General features: G+C 45.7%; 1 protein-coding gene across 1 annotated transcript in view; it reads left to right on the top strand.

Moving 5' to 3' along the window:
- KIZ (kizuna centrosomal protein) overlaps positions 1–8,946 on the top strand; it is a 62,624-nt gene extending 53,678 nt beyond the window's left edge. Inside the window, exons 12-13 of the mRNA XM_067292608.1 lie at positions 6,905–6,948; positions 8,707–8,946. Of these exons, the coding sequence (XP_067148709.1) occupies positions 6,905–6,948; positions 8,707–8,810 (148 nt within the window). The 3' untranslated portion in view covers positions 8,811–8,946. The remainder of the gene's footprint in view (positions 1–6,904; positions 6,949–8,706) is intronic.
- Positions 8,947–13,905: the final 4,959 nt, after the last annotated feature.

The raw sequence follows: 13,905 nt of genomic DNA, 5'->3' as shown, positions 1-13,905 counted from the left end.
GGCCCGCTATTATGCGGTGCCTTGTCTGAAAACTGCCATTAATGGCATTCAGGAAAATACTTTAAAGTATTTTGACAAAAATTTAATTCACTCTGCTTACAGGACATCAATATCTTTCGGTAGCTTTATATTGCTATTGACAAAGCTAGCTTTGATATGGAGGACGATTCCAGTTTTATAAAGAGATATCCTAATGGCTTCATTCTATATTTTGTCTTAAAATCAAATATCTCCTCCTTGCTTCAAGTGCAGGGAATAAAGCCAAGCCTTAATAAAATATTGATGAATGACATGCATGCTTTTGTTTAGGACTCCCACTTTTTAAAAATCTTCTGGAACTTTGTTTCAGAGAACGATATTCTCATAATACCTAATGTTACCACGTGCAAGAGAGCTCTTATAGTTGAATTTTTAAATGTTAACACGTTTTAGTCTGTTCCTGTTCTGGACTTCAGTGAGCGAAGGATTGGGCCCTTGGCAGTGATTCTATAAGCAAGTTCTTAAGTGTCTGAGTCAAATATGTATAATTAAACATGAACTATTTGGGGAAAAAAAAAATCTCTAAGCATGGGTTTTACTGAGTGGATGTTGCACTGCTTGCTAATAATATGTTTGGCAGCTTAAGCATTTTTCAGATGCTGTGCGTATGGCATGCATTTTTTTTGGTTTTCACTGGTCTTTTCAGATTCTTATTCTCCCTGGATTTTAAAATCATTCCTTCTGCCTTGTAATGTTATGCCTCTCGGCTCTCCGACGCAAGCACGCTTCCTGCTCCCGTACGTAGTGATGCTACTTTACAAAAAAAAACCAAAAACCTTTTAACGTGGCTTAAAGTTATTTTCCTAACTGACTCGAAAATAACGCAGTCTTTTAAGCATAAAGCTTATTAATAACACTTGCTTTTGGGCACTCGACATCAGCTTTACAAAGAGACAAAGTAGCAAAAGTAGCAGGAAAGAAGGAGAAATAGAAGACGCCGGTGGCTGCTTATTTGTGGTCAGGACGCGATGAAATTTCTCCGACGCTTGCGTTTAAGGCCGCCACTTACTGCAGTCACTTCTTGTGCTTTATTGCTTTTACAAGTGGTCTCGAAACCCACTACTTGAGAATAAACATAACTGCGTAGTACCGCTGTGGTACTTTTTATAAATTCTTCTTTGCTCTGCTTTGTCACTGAGCTGATGAGTGACCTCGAAAAAGACCCTGCTGGACCTAAATAAAAAAAAAAAAGAAATGGCTTCCTCTGATGTCCTAGAGACAATAATTATGATGTGCCAGTTAAGCCCAAACTACAGCTGAGGGATTTTTACTTTAAAAGCGGAGGGCTTGGGCGCAAAAATGCATTTATAGCTCTTTGTCCGGGCACCTCATTATGTGTGGGCCTGATTCATTAAGTAATTGGTTTGCAGTTGTTTACATGAGTATTAAGGCTTTCTATTCAGCAGCCTTTGAGAGATACATTGTGCAAATGTTGCATGTTATGAATGCGGAATGAGGGGCAGAGCGCCGGTCCTATTGGCCAAACACTGCGCTCTCTTGAAAAGCGAGAGAAAGAGATTGGGTGCTGCTTTGCATAGCAATGACTCTCTTAATAAGCTTTACAGATTAATACACACAAGCTATAAAAGATGCAAAGAGATACTCTTAGCACATTTACACATGCTCGTTTCACTATTATGGCGCTGGAGATGGGAAGAATTGAGTTCTTTCATATTCGGTTTTTTTCAGTGCGTGTCTTCAGTGCATGAGACTTAATAGAACCCGATGTTTATTGTATTATAAATCACGGGGAAGTAGGCAGATCTGCAACAGTTTATTATTAAAGATTCTTTCAATGTAAATCTTTTTCTGCTATTGTATTTCCTACAGCAAAATCATTTTGTGGTTGAGTGGGGATGAAAGGCATAATGTACGAAGGAGTGAGTCTTAATAGGAAGCTGCTCTCCGAGTAAAGACCACTTGTTCCCTTTTGTTCGGAGGTGCATGCCAGAGCTTCCTCTTCGCCGGCAAATATCGTCCCGGTCTACCTTACAGATAAAACTGTGTTTTCCTGGATTAGTTTACTTTGCCAAGGGAATATTTAAACTCCGGGAGATGTAACTTTAGTTGGAAGCGTTAACGTTTTGCAAAAGACGAGAGTGTGTTAAATTCCGTAATTACTTAGGGGAGAAGGCATCATAAGTCAGGACTGAATCCCCCGAAAAGAGTAGGCAGCGTACGATGTGTGTGGCATTTCGTCGGCCTGTAGCAATAGCAGCAGCCAGTGGAGGTCACTAGCTTTCTAGATAATTCTGTGGTTTTGATGCGAGCAATTTATTTTTCTTTGACTTGTTTGCTCTGTCTCATTTCAAAATCATCTGAAGATTAAAGATGTATTATAGACTGAGAACCAAATAAAAATTTTAATTTGTCGGGACATAAACATTGCGTAAAGTATTTTCAACTTTGATTAATCTGTGTCCTGGAAGTGTAATCCATTCTGGTCTCTGAAGACTGTTTTTTAGTCAAAAGCTGCCTTTAACAAACACAGATTTAATGATGTGTAAATAAAAGTTTGCGGATTATAATTCATCCTCTTAATTATTCTCAGAGGAACTATTTAATAGCAAACTAGCTCTACCTAATACGGCGCTTTCGTTGCTGTGTCATGATGTAAATAAGCAGGCTGACCATCAGGGGGCACTCAGACTTTGCTAAACTCAAAGCTCGCAAATTTATTCTTGCATCTTCCGCCTTGTAACATTCGATACCTTAAAAAAAAAAAAAACCCAAAACTTGTCTATGTTTAATTGACTTGTGAGAAAAGTGTCTGTTTTGTCTGGAGCTTTAGCAAGAGATGCTAAGCGTTGGGGCATGTGAATATTCAGGATGTGAATTTACTGGGAGCTTTAAAGAAAGTTAAATAATGATTCAGAGCAATGAAAGTAATGGGAATTTCAGCGTACTTGTTCCAGATGATAAATTTCCAGGATCCCTAGAGAGAGGCACACATAAATGAATCCATATCTGACTGTTTTATAATTCTGCAGTATTTTTGTCAAATCACTTCTTTAAGAATTTAAGGGTGTTTTTCGTGGCCTTGTAGCCCATCAGGAGCAGTGATGAAGCCTGTGATACAGAAAATCTCCTCTACCTTTGGTTTTATCTCTGGAATAGAAATACGTGCAGGTTTGGCTTTCTAGAGGAAATAATACTTCCGTGGTGGTGTCCTCTTCGAAATTTTGAAATGCATACTTTGCCTTTACGGTAAAGAGGAAATAGAGGTTTTATTATTCTATTTTTGCGGCTGTACCCTGCGCTCTTCATAGCTAGCTTTATCTTGGGATCTCTGCTACAGCGGGAATTTGTATATCGGCTTCTCTAGTCAAGGATACTTTTATTTCAAGGTGGTACCTAAAAAAGAAAACGGTCTTAAGCGTAATTTTTTGTTAGAGATCTTTGCATCCTAAAATACAAGTGATCGTATTTGCAGTATAAGTACTTAAATTCAATATGATTACTTTACTTCTCGCCAATTTTAGTTAGAATTAGGACTTGTGTTGTAAATGGAGCGATCGTTAAGCTTTGACCGCTCTTCTTTGAGTTCATTTTTTCTAACTTCTTGAGAAATGCCATGATGAAGGGATTCGTTATTTTTTTTTACTGAATTTACAGGGTGGGGAATACTTCCAGGTGCTGCTCTGTAGCAAACTACCAGCAGACAGCGATAGCCCAGGTCCACCGCAATTTGCAGGGAACAGGGGCGCTGGCCTGGAGCGGCCAAAAGGCTTTTAGATATTTGTTTTGAAGAAGCAGCTGCAGTTTTGCCTTCGTACTTGCCGTTGGGGGGGAAACTTCCGCACCTCTCCGACCGCGGGTTCCCGAGAACTGCCCGGCGGAAGCGGAATCTCCTGCTTTTCGTGGTGTGCTGCCTCACCGGCGCTTTTGCAAGCCAGAGGCGTGCGGGCTTCAAGCTCTCTGACCGGATCAGCCGGCGTGCTCGCAGGCACGCTTCATTGGAGCCTCGGTGTCCTTCAGCTTCCATCCTGGTCTGCTTGCCTGCCGTTCTGATAAAACCTGTTGTTTTTGTTTTCCCTTGACAATAAAAGACAGGAGTTCAACAGGTTCTTTAGCAAAAAGATAGCCACGCTAAAGTAAACACTTCTTGTTTTTCTGTGAGCCACCTCTTTTAACCTGGCTCTTTTTTCCTCTAGTGTTTACCTCTTGGTACGAATTTTCTTTATGGAGGACAATATTTTCGGGGAGCTTATTCATTTCTCATTGTTGCGGTATCTTCAGCACAAAAAGCCTGTTTCATCAGTAAGGGGGAGATTAAAAGCCCTTTGAAGTTAAACGGGTTTGGATTTTTCCTTTGTTAGAGCCTGGGTTCAGTTTGTAATTATTTTAGGGAAGAAGGCAATGTATAAATGGATATCGAAGGGTCAATAAGGGGGATTAGTCAAGGCAGCGAAACCTGTGCTACTTTATCTCTACTCCTAAAATACCTCCCTGGAGGTTTGGGTGGTTATTGGGCGCTCGGTGTGCCAGACAACAGCTTTCACCATTGACTTTGGTTTCTGAATATGAACCTTCTGCAGCGTAGTAGAGGGGTGGTTTTGCATCTCGTCAGCCTTGACTAACACTTCAGACGTGACTTAAGGCTTTCATCCGGTGCTGCAAAGCTGTCCTGCAGCAGCATTTCCCAGACTTGGTTTGGTGGAGTTGCTATCCGCATGCTGGCCTGGCTCTGATTTCCTAGTCCCGTTTTCCAGCTCTCCCAGGCGCGTCTCTACGTGCCAAAGCCGGCCCGAGAGCTGGGGCAGTCCGCCACCGTCCTCCTGGCGCTCAGAGCTGCGCTCGGTGCCTCTCGGGCACCGCGGAGGCTCCGGGTCCCAAATGATCAACGCTCTCGTGTTTCACTTGGGCTTGAAGCGAGGAGAAAAGTGGAGCGAAAAGTCGCTTTGAGGGACCCTCTAGCATGGCTGAATGAAGAAACCCTGTGCACCTCTCTCCTCGATAATGGAAGATGAAGCAGCAGACTGTAAACAGCAGCTATCAGCTGGCTCATCTTGCTTTGCTGAAATACTTCAAGATAAAATGGTTGTTGTGCAGTCTGTCACAGAAGTCACCTCTCGATACGCGGCTCAGAAACAAGTGGTTTCTTGCTTCGCACCGCGCGGGGGGAAGAAATGATGCTGCAGCCAGAGCTGTGTCCTCTTAAGCGCATTTTATGGGCTGAGTCCAGGAGATGCGGAGCACCTCCGGGGCGATGCGGAGGGTCGTGAAACCTTACCGAAGCGAGCAAGAGCTGAGGGTGTTTCGGCATTTCGCAGGGCTCAACCCGGAGGCTCCGACTTAAAACACTTGCTGAAAATCCTGTGGAGTAAACGGAATTTGAGCGCGTGCTGGAAGGTGAAGCGCAACGCGGCGCAGGATTTATCTCTCTGAATAAAACTGAAGGGGATTTGGATGGCTTGATAACAAAGTGTCAGACAAACAGTTGAAGACGAACACATTTAAAAGTTATGTTAAGATTATGTAATTATTCATCTATGTCACACTGTTAATAGCTAACTAGTAGTGTTAATTGTTATTAGTGCTTAAACCTCGGTTTGGCGTCTTGGTTGAACTTTGGCTGTGAAGTTTATTCTGTCTCTGGGAATTTTTGTGTATCTCTGGCGGAGATTGCGCGGTGGTGGCATTCGCAGCTTGGGAAAAAAAGGAATAGGCTATGAACAGTATAATACCTTTCTCTTAAAAGGAAAAGTTACGGCAACGCAGGCAGCTGTAACGTACTGACGCTTCCCCCAGCTTTAAGCTTCGCTTTCCAGCTGTAAACGGCGAGTTCTCGCTGAACATAGCGGTATAAGAGAAGCTGTGAATCATCTCCATTTTTTTTTCCTCCCCTTCACAAATGCCTCCGTGGTAGCAGTTAAAACACTCGTAATTCCCTGCCTTGCACCGTCGCGTATTAGCTGCCGTGTCTTTAAATGAAATGCAGCCCTTAATCGCGTGGGATTTTTGACAGCCGATGGAGTTCTGTTTTGACTGCAGCGAAGATTTCAAACTGCAAGTTGACATTTGCTTACGTTTTGCTAGTTCGCGCAGCAATATCACACGTATCTCCCCTTTGGTCTTCCTTATTAAAATCAGCTGAAGCTTTATTTCCAGAGCTTACTGCAGGGTTGTTAATATAACAGTTAGTTCTCCTACGCCGTTGCCCCTACGTGATTATTTCGCGGCGCCAACACAATGTGCACGCCGCACACACAAAAGATCAAAATGATTCCAGCCTGTTTGAGGGATTCAAAAGGGTCTGTGATGCTCCAGACACAAGAGCCGTCATTTAACAGAACAGAATCGCGACTGAAAATACATCAAGGTAGATCAAAGGCAGCTGGGAGGCTGCGCATTTGCATAGGGACGTGGACGATGCTATGGGAACCCGGGAGCTACGGAGCAGGAGTACGCCGGCAGGAACGGGAATAAGGAAGTTCAGTGAGCACCGGCAGGGCGGGGGGGAGGCGCGTTGTTTTTATTTGTTCAGGGGATTTTCTTTACTTTCTTGGCGGGTCTCAAAGGGTGCGAAAGACGCATGAAGCTCCGATCCTTTGCACCCTTGCTCTGCTACCCGTGTAAACGGGCGCTGTTCATGAAATCGCGCCAGTTCACACTGCCTGAACGTCTGGACTCATGTCCCTGCCGCCTATTAATTTCTCCACTGCTTAGAGAAAACAGAGGTGAAAAAAGACCCTCAAAGAAAATAGTTATTAACCGCCCCCCCCCCCCAAAACGCCATTACTGAAGTTTAGTGCTTTTTTTTAAACTATGAGATGGTAAAAAGCAAACAAACAAAAAAAACCCTTGAATTCTTTTAATGTTGTGATATTCTGCTGATTTTTTTTTCATTTCTCCTATTTTGCAGGACTGAAAGCAGGAGGGGACTGGTAACTGCTATAAAATCCAAAGGTGAGAAATAAATGTCATGCTTAAATAGCATGATGTCTAAGCTGATGTCTAAGCCTAACTTAAATTGTAGAACACCCCTAAAAACATTATGAAACTGAATAAAACATGAATGTAGGGGGATGGGGAAGCCAGGACCTTCTATGCCTCAACACAGGAGCAGGCCAGTAGGTGGTGATGGCCAGTTCTGAACCAGAGATGACTTGATTTATAGTGCGTACGTTTTGGGAGGAGTAGCGAGCTTTGTGCTTCGGGGTTTAAAGCAAATAGTAGTGAATAGGTAGTAGGAGAAAAACTAGTGAAGGAAGAATCTGAAGTTTTGGGGTTTTTTTAATCTTCCCTCTGAAATACTGGAAGCAGAAGTAGGTGGGCAGCAGCGAAGTGTTTGCATAGTTACAATACGTAGGCGCGTAAAAGGGTCTGCTTATACATATATGCATGTGTCTGGAACGTTTTTTTACATGAGCAAGCCGGCCTTCTTTTTAATGAATGCTTGGGCCGTGCATGTTTTAATTCTCCTCTGCGCTTACTTTCTTTAAGCACCGTGATGTCCAGTGGTGCCTGAAGCTACCTCTTATCAAGCCTCCTGTAAGTGAAGTGACCAGGGAGTTTTCTGCCCGGAGCTCAGCTTTAGGGACTCTCTAGTCCTGAATGGTGCTGAACATATTTTAGAGGCTTGAAATCTGAGCTGATTTAAGGGTGCCGTAAACGATGGCTGCTTTGATGCAACTTTAAAGGCCTCTGTCACATCACCAGCCCCTTGGTTTCTCCGGTCTTTTGGAGCCCTTCGGCATGTCGGTTCCCTTTGGGTGTATTTGGGCTGGGAACTAGCCGAGGGGGCAGAGCAGGGCACCGCTCGTGCTGCCCTTTCCCTGAGCGCTCGAATGTGTTTCTGCTGCTGTCACAGGTGTAGCTTTAAATCCAAGCGTGGTCTTAATAACGCTGAGCCCAGCACGTCGCCCATCAGCAGCTCTCCCGGGCGGCCCTCCTGGGGCAAAGCAACGGCTCTTGCGGGACGGAAGAGGAACGTTCTGTTCAGTCGAGGGGAAAAGGGAAAATCAGCAGTTAGGAAATAGCTGAGCTGGGAACCTTTACACCTGAACGACTTCAGCAGACCTTCCCCTTGAGGAGCTCTGCGGACGGTCAGGCTTCTCCTTTTTCTCGCAGGTCCAACTCATTTACGTCTGGAGGGATCTCTCAGGCACTCAAAATCAAAACGCAGTTGTTCATTGCAGTGAAATTGTTTGTTCGTCACTGGAGCTGTGTGTCAAAACCACCGATTCTTTTAAATCAGTTCTGCCCGTATTCGGTCCTGTCGCAAAGTGGTGACTTGTCACGTGTGACGTCGCTGCCGTTTTTACGCCAACTTTGCGATGCCATAGTCTGCTTGTGCCTTCACCTCAGGGTCAAGCAGAGGGAGAAAGTGGAACATAATAGACAAAGCTGTAATTGAGGCAGCAGATGGTCAAGTAAATTGTTTGGAGTGGAGATGTTCTGTCAAGCTACCTTGAGAAACAATGAAGCGAGACTTTCCAATGAACGCGCTGTTTCCCCACAAACAAGGCAATTAGGAGACCAAGAGTCGCTGACGGCACGTTGTATTGGAAACGTACACCTACGTCTTGCACATTTTTTAAACGCTCTCATGTTCTCTAGCTTTAAACCAGGTTGTCTAGGTACCTCGAAAGAGCTGTAAAATGATTGTTTATGTCACTGCATAGACGTTAAGAAGATTAAAAATTTTTTTTTTTCCCCCCTCAGCTTTCTGGGGCGAATCTGATGACAGCAACTCTGAGATTGAGGCTGCTCTGCGTCCACAAACCCACGATACAGAAGCAGATGAATTCGATGACTTCTATGATTAAGATGCCACTGTTTGCTTTGGGGAGAAAATAAACAATATCGTTTTGCACAAGTTGAGTGCTGTTGTGTCTACAGTGCAGCTCATCACTGTATTTTGTATTTAGATTTTTCTTTGACTATAAATATTACTCAATACTACACAGAGCCTCCTTGTACATCTGCTTTCTCTTAACTGCTAAGTCTCCTTATCTGAAGGAAATCCTGCCCGGTAAGACCAGGCCTATTTGGGATGTATTTTTTTTCCTTGAGGGAATAAATGAAGAGACATCCTTAGATGTCTACCTGCTCTGAGATGCTTATTTAGTGCTAGTCTCTGAGCGTTATCTTTGGAACAACCTCTTTCTCAGGGAGGGAGCTGGGTCAGTCCATACTGAATCCCGTTTCTTTCTCTTCCTGGGGCTCAGCGCCGCTTGCCCGCAGTCCCCTGCTCGCAGTGAGTGTCTTCGGCACGGTGCCAGCAGGAAAGGCGAAGGCCACACGTGCGTAACAGGTAATCCCTCTGTGCGGGAGGTGAATAGGGGTCACAGATGAGGTGTCAGTCAACACCCCTGGGCTCAAAGGCCAAAAGGGCTTCTCAGTTTGGCAGCGTTGGGCTTGCACCGAAAGCGCTCCCAGCCCCTGGAAGCCAGGGGCAGCGTTGCTGCACAGTGATGGTTCTTGTGGGCAGAGGCAGCGTTAGGTTGAGTGCACGTGTTTGTGAATGTTTCTTGTGAGCCATAAGCTCTGATCAAGTTTGAACCAAGAGCCACAAGAGATGTTGACAACCACCACTGGGAAACGATAGTCGAAACATCATGGTCACAGCAAAATAATAGTTCTAAGGCTAATGGAGACCTGGTTTACAAAGGCTTTGTGTTTCCTGATCGCATATTGTAGTACGTAAGGTGTGGGCTCTCACTGAAGCTTCTTCTACAAGTAGAGCTGTTCCTAGCTACTTCCCGTGACGGCTCTAGGACAATTTCAAGCTCTTGGGCTTTTCAGTAGTTGGGCCACCAGCAGGCTCGCTCTTTACCTGTATGCTTATTCCTGCAGAACTAGTAAGAATTTCATTTGCTTGTGATTTTTCTCATTAACTTCAGTTATAATTAGCCAATGGTTTAAAAGTTCATGGGGATGCTGTGTGTGGTGTAATCACAGAAGCCTTGTTTCCCCAAGGAAACATCATGACACTGACAAACTATAACATACAAGGGATTTTGTACTCGTACTAAATTTATGAAGTTGCTTCCAGGCATGCTTTCTAAAGACCGTTAAATTATGGGTGAAGTTGAATGAAGAGTGGAAGAAGTGAAGAAGTAGAGTGTAGCCTGGAGGAGCAAGGGGAAGGAAGCGGGGAGCGAGGTTGGCTGCGGTGGGGCGCGTTGAAGCAAGGGAAAGCCAGCAGCCGACGTGGAAGCCTGTTCAGTAAGTCACCTGCGGGACCTCGGCGAAGCACTTGGTGCCAGAGCTCAGTGCCTTGCTGGCTTCTGATGAGGGGAGAGGACAGGAGATGCACTTGCATCTCCTTTATTGACATCGTACTGAAAAGTCAGTCTGACTCGTGCGTTAGTCTGGAAACCATACAAGACTTGCTGCTTTTTTCAAGTGGTAGGCTGTTTCTTAGGAACTGGAAATAAAGCCCCAAGCCTTAGGCTTACTCAGCTTTCTTACAGCTTCTTTTCTAGGGCTGTGGAAGCCAGAAGCTTCTCCTCTGCCAGCCTAGACATGCAGGGCATTCGCAGCATCTGCTGTAGGCTACTACCTCCCTCCACTTGAGGTGCTCCAGCACCATTGCTGGAGGCTTCCTCGCTGCAGCAGCTGTACAGGGCATTAGGGCACAATTTGGGGAACGACCTTGTCTGTGCTACCAGATAATCTGGGTCCTGGGCTTCTGGCTGTTCCTGCTACCCTTACACTAGCGCCCTCTGAGACGAAAGCTAGCTGCCACCGCTAACTCACAGCGGGGATGGGATTACTCGAGGCTTGGCTCCCGTGCTCTCAGCCAGTCTTGCAGCCTCGGCTGCCCCCCCTGCTGCTGCTGTGCGCGGTGCTGCGTTTTAGGGCAGCCTGCGGGAATCCCCTGGTGCTGCGCTGTGCGGCGAGAGCACCGTTCTGGGAGGGGACGTGGGGACTTTGCAATGCAACCGCAAAAATGTGCGCTCGCGAATGACTAGCGCCAGGAGACAGCAGGAAGCGCGGAGGAGGCTCGGGCCGCTCTGCGCCGCTTGGCCAAGGAGCCTGGGAAGCGTGTTTCTGCAGAGGGGGTAAGCGTGGCAGTAGATCCCCAGGCTGAGCACAGGTGACACTGAGCAAATACAAGTGTACGGGCGCAGATCCGAGATCAGAAATAGCTGGGACGTTATGTTGCTGCAGTTTCTCCCAACGGCGTGTCGAGAAGCTCTACGCCCAGCCAGCAAGCTGCTAGCTTTTCTCCTAACAGCTCAGCCAGTGGCTGCATCTCAGCGCAGATGTTTTAGGTGAGACGTTCAGAGACTGAAGCTGTGACTCAGCTACTAGGGGATTAAATGGCTTAACTCTTCCTCGCTTAAGGCCGGAGGAATGTCTGAAGTATCTAGCCTGATTTCTTACAGGGCAGAGGAGAAGCTCGCCCCAGGGAACTCTTCATCAGACCGATGTAGCTGTGCCTTTGGGAGAGACATCCGGCCTGGAAGTGAACGCTTCGCAACGAGGATCTCTCTATAAATTGTTCTAGTGGTTATTACTGCCCTGTTAAAACTGCACTTCATTACTTCTACGAATGTGTCGAGCTTTAGTTTTAACCAAGGGATCTTGTTATGCCTTTTTTTTTTCTTTTTTTCCCCCCCTAAATACCTCTAGAGACGGCCTCAGAGGCAGACAGATCTTGAAGGCCTGAGCTGCCTCTTGCCCTTCTCTGGGGCATCCCGCTCCAGGGGAGCTTTGTCAGCCTGCCGCTCCAAGGCTCAAGCTTCGGAGCTTGGCTCGGGCTTGCTCGAACTCCTCTGGTTTGGCTCCTGTGAGCAGCACGGAGGCGATGAGCACCCTTCAAATCCCCATCGCTCCCCAAGGGCCTCCTTCCTCTTCGGGTCTCTCCAAGCCCTCAGATCTGAGGTTTTAGCTACAAATCCTACTCCAGCAAAGCAAGAAGACGGAGCGAGATGAAGACAGTTTTGGTCCCTTGCTGCTGACAATCAAAATCTATGTCTTTGATTCCCTCTGCGCTCTCCAAGAAGACTGTGTTTGGGTGGCAATACTTAGTGGCTGGATCAGCCATGTGTCTCCGTTTTGCTGCAAACTTTCTAGACCACAACTGTTCGCTAGCGGCTTTACCTGTGACCAGCTTGGCAGCTGCTTTAGCTGCAAGATGAACGCGAAGACCATCTTCTTCTGACGCTTATACGTATTCTAATAGCTTGACTACGGAGCTAAATGTGTTTTTGAAAAAGGAAGGCAAGCAGTCTGGGTTTGCATACATACGCTGCGCAGGGCAAGCTGGCATGTTTGATCTTTATCTTATTCTGCAACAGATCAAGAAGAAGAAATGCATAAAATGTACATTTCTAATTCAGCGCGTTTTTGGAACAGAACGGCATTTACATGTGGCGATCCTCAGTGATTTTTCTGCTTTTACTTGCTTTGTAATATCCACGCTGGCATTGCTCTATGGACATCACAGTAATTGGATGATTCTAGGAGCTTCATGCATTTTTAATTTTCTTCTTTTAATTCCTTTTATCTAAAATTAAGTTCATTAAACACGAGATTTTCTTTCGAAGGGAGAAACCAGGGGACATATTAAAAAAAAAATCTGTTCGTAATTACAATAAGTTCAAAAGCGAAAATGGCACCCCAATTAAACTCTGCTGCAAAGCAGTACTGCCTCTTTGAACACAGGCACCAATCTTTGGGCCCAGCCCATCAGAAACAATTTAAAAATGGTAACAATATTCTATTTAACAAAACGAGTTGGCAGTCTGAGCCAAGCTTGAGAATATGAAATAAAGGCTCCCAGAAGGCTTGAAAATGCGAATATAAAATACCGTAAGCCTCGGATTTCAAGAGAAAGGGGTGTTTTCTCTTCTGCTGCATATGCTTCCTTTTTTTCTGGGTATTAATCCCACTTGGGGACATTGATCAGATCAGGCCTCACAGCTGAGATGGTTAGGACAGAGAGGGCAAATAGCCTGTGAACCACAGCATGCCTGGGCATCCTTTGGAGATCCTCAGAACTGCTTCAGTCTCCACAGCCCTGGGCTAGGCGACCTCAGAAGTCCACCAGTGCCTGTAGAAATCCACTAGCCCCAAGAGTATTTAGACATCTTCAGGATCTATGATTCAGCCCTCCCAGCAGCGTGTCGGGAGCTTTATCTTCCTTTGCGAACTGTAGGCTTAATGCCACCCAGGGGAACTAGCAGAATGAACGTCAGAACCCATCATCCCAGGGCTGGTGCCTGCTTCATCCCTCCTTGCTGTCGCTTTCTGATCATCCTTAAGCTGCGGTAATTCGTTACTGATGGCCCTAGCCAACCGCTAAATGTGAGCGCACCAGATTGTTGCACCGCAAATAAGACTGGCTAAATGCTTCTCAGTGAATGTCAGGCGCAAGTTCACGTGGAAAAAGTCTCTCCAGCAGCCTGCGCTGCTAAATAACATTGCATCAAACCCATACGGCCTCTGTAGTTTTAAGCTCGTTTTGAGTGAGTCTGGATTCTCGATGCCAGTCCACGCTAAATCTCCTTGCGCGATACAAGGCGCCCATCGCTAGTCCGTGCTGCTTTCCGTTCCCTCAGCCCAGCTCAGCCACAGCCGCAGAACTAATGACAGGTGACAGACGGCTTTGGGAGTTTCTGCTGAGGCAATATCTCTCCTTTGGTATTTAAGGGATAGCTGCGTTCCTCCAGAGTATTATTTATTATACTCTTACTGTGCACAGACTCATTAGATGCGAAACATTCTGCCAGTCAACTTCGTTCTGCTCCCTCACGGCGGCCCAAAGATGATGACGGATGATGCTGATGGACAGTAGGATCGTAATCGGTACAGCCTTAACAGATTTAGAGCAGTATAACATTCTTCTAAGGAAAATCCTGTAACAAAAAATGTCTTCATATATTTCTGTTGTGAATATGCAATGACTTG

Source organism: Apteryx mantelli, chromosome 3 (assembly GCF_036417845.1).
Source record: "Apteryx mantelli isolate bAptMan1 chromosome 3, bAptMan1.hap1, whole genome shotgun sequence".
In the NCBI taxonomy this organism is placed as follows: domain Eukaryota; kingdom Metazoa; phylum Chordata; class Aves; order Apterygiformes; family Apterygidae; genus Apteryx; species Apteryx mantelli.
Note: the sequence above shows the minus strand (reverse complement) of the source record. Positions and strands in the feature narration are given on the sequence as shown.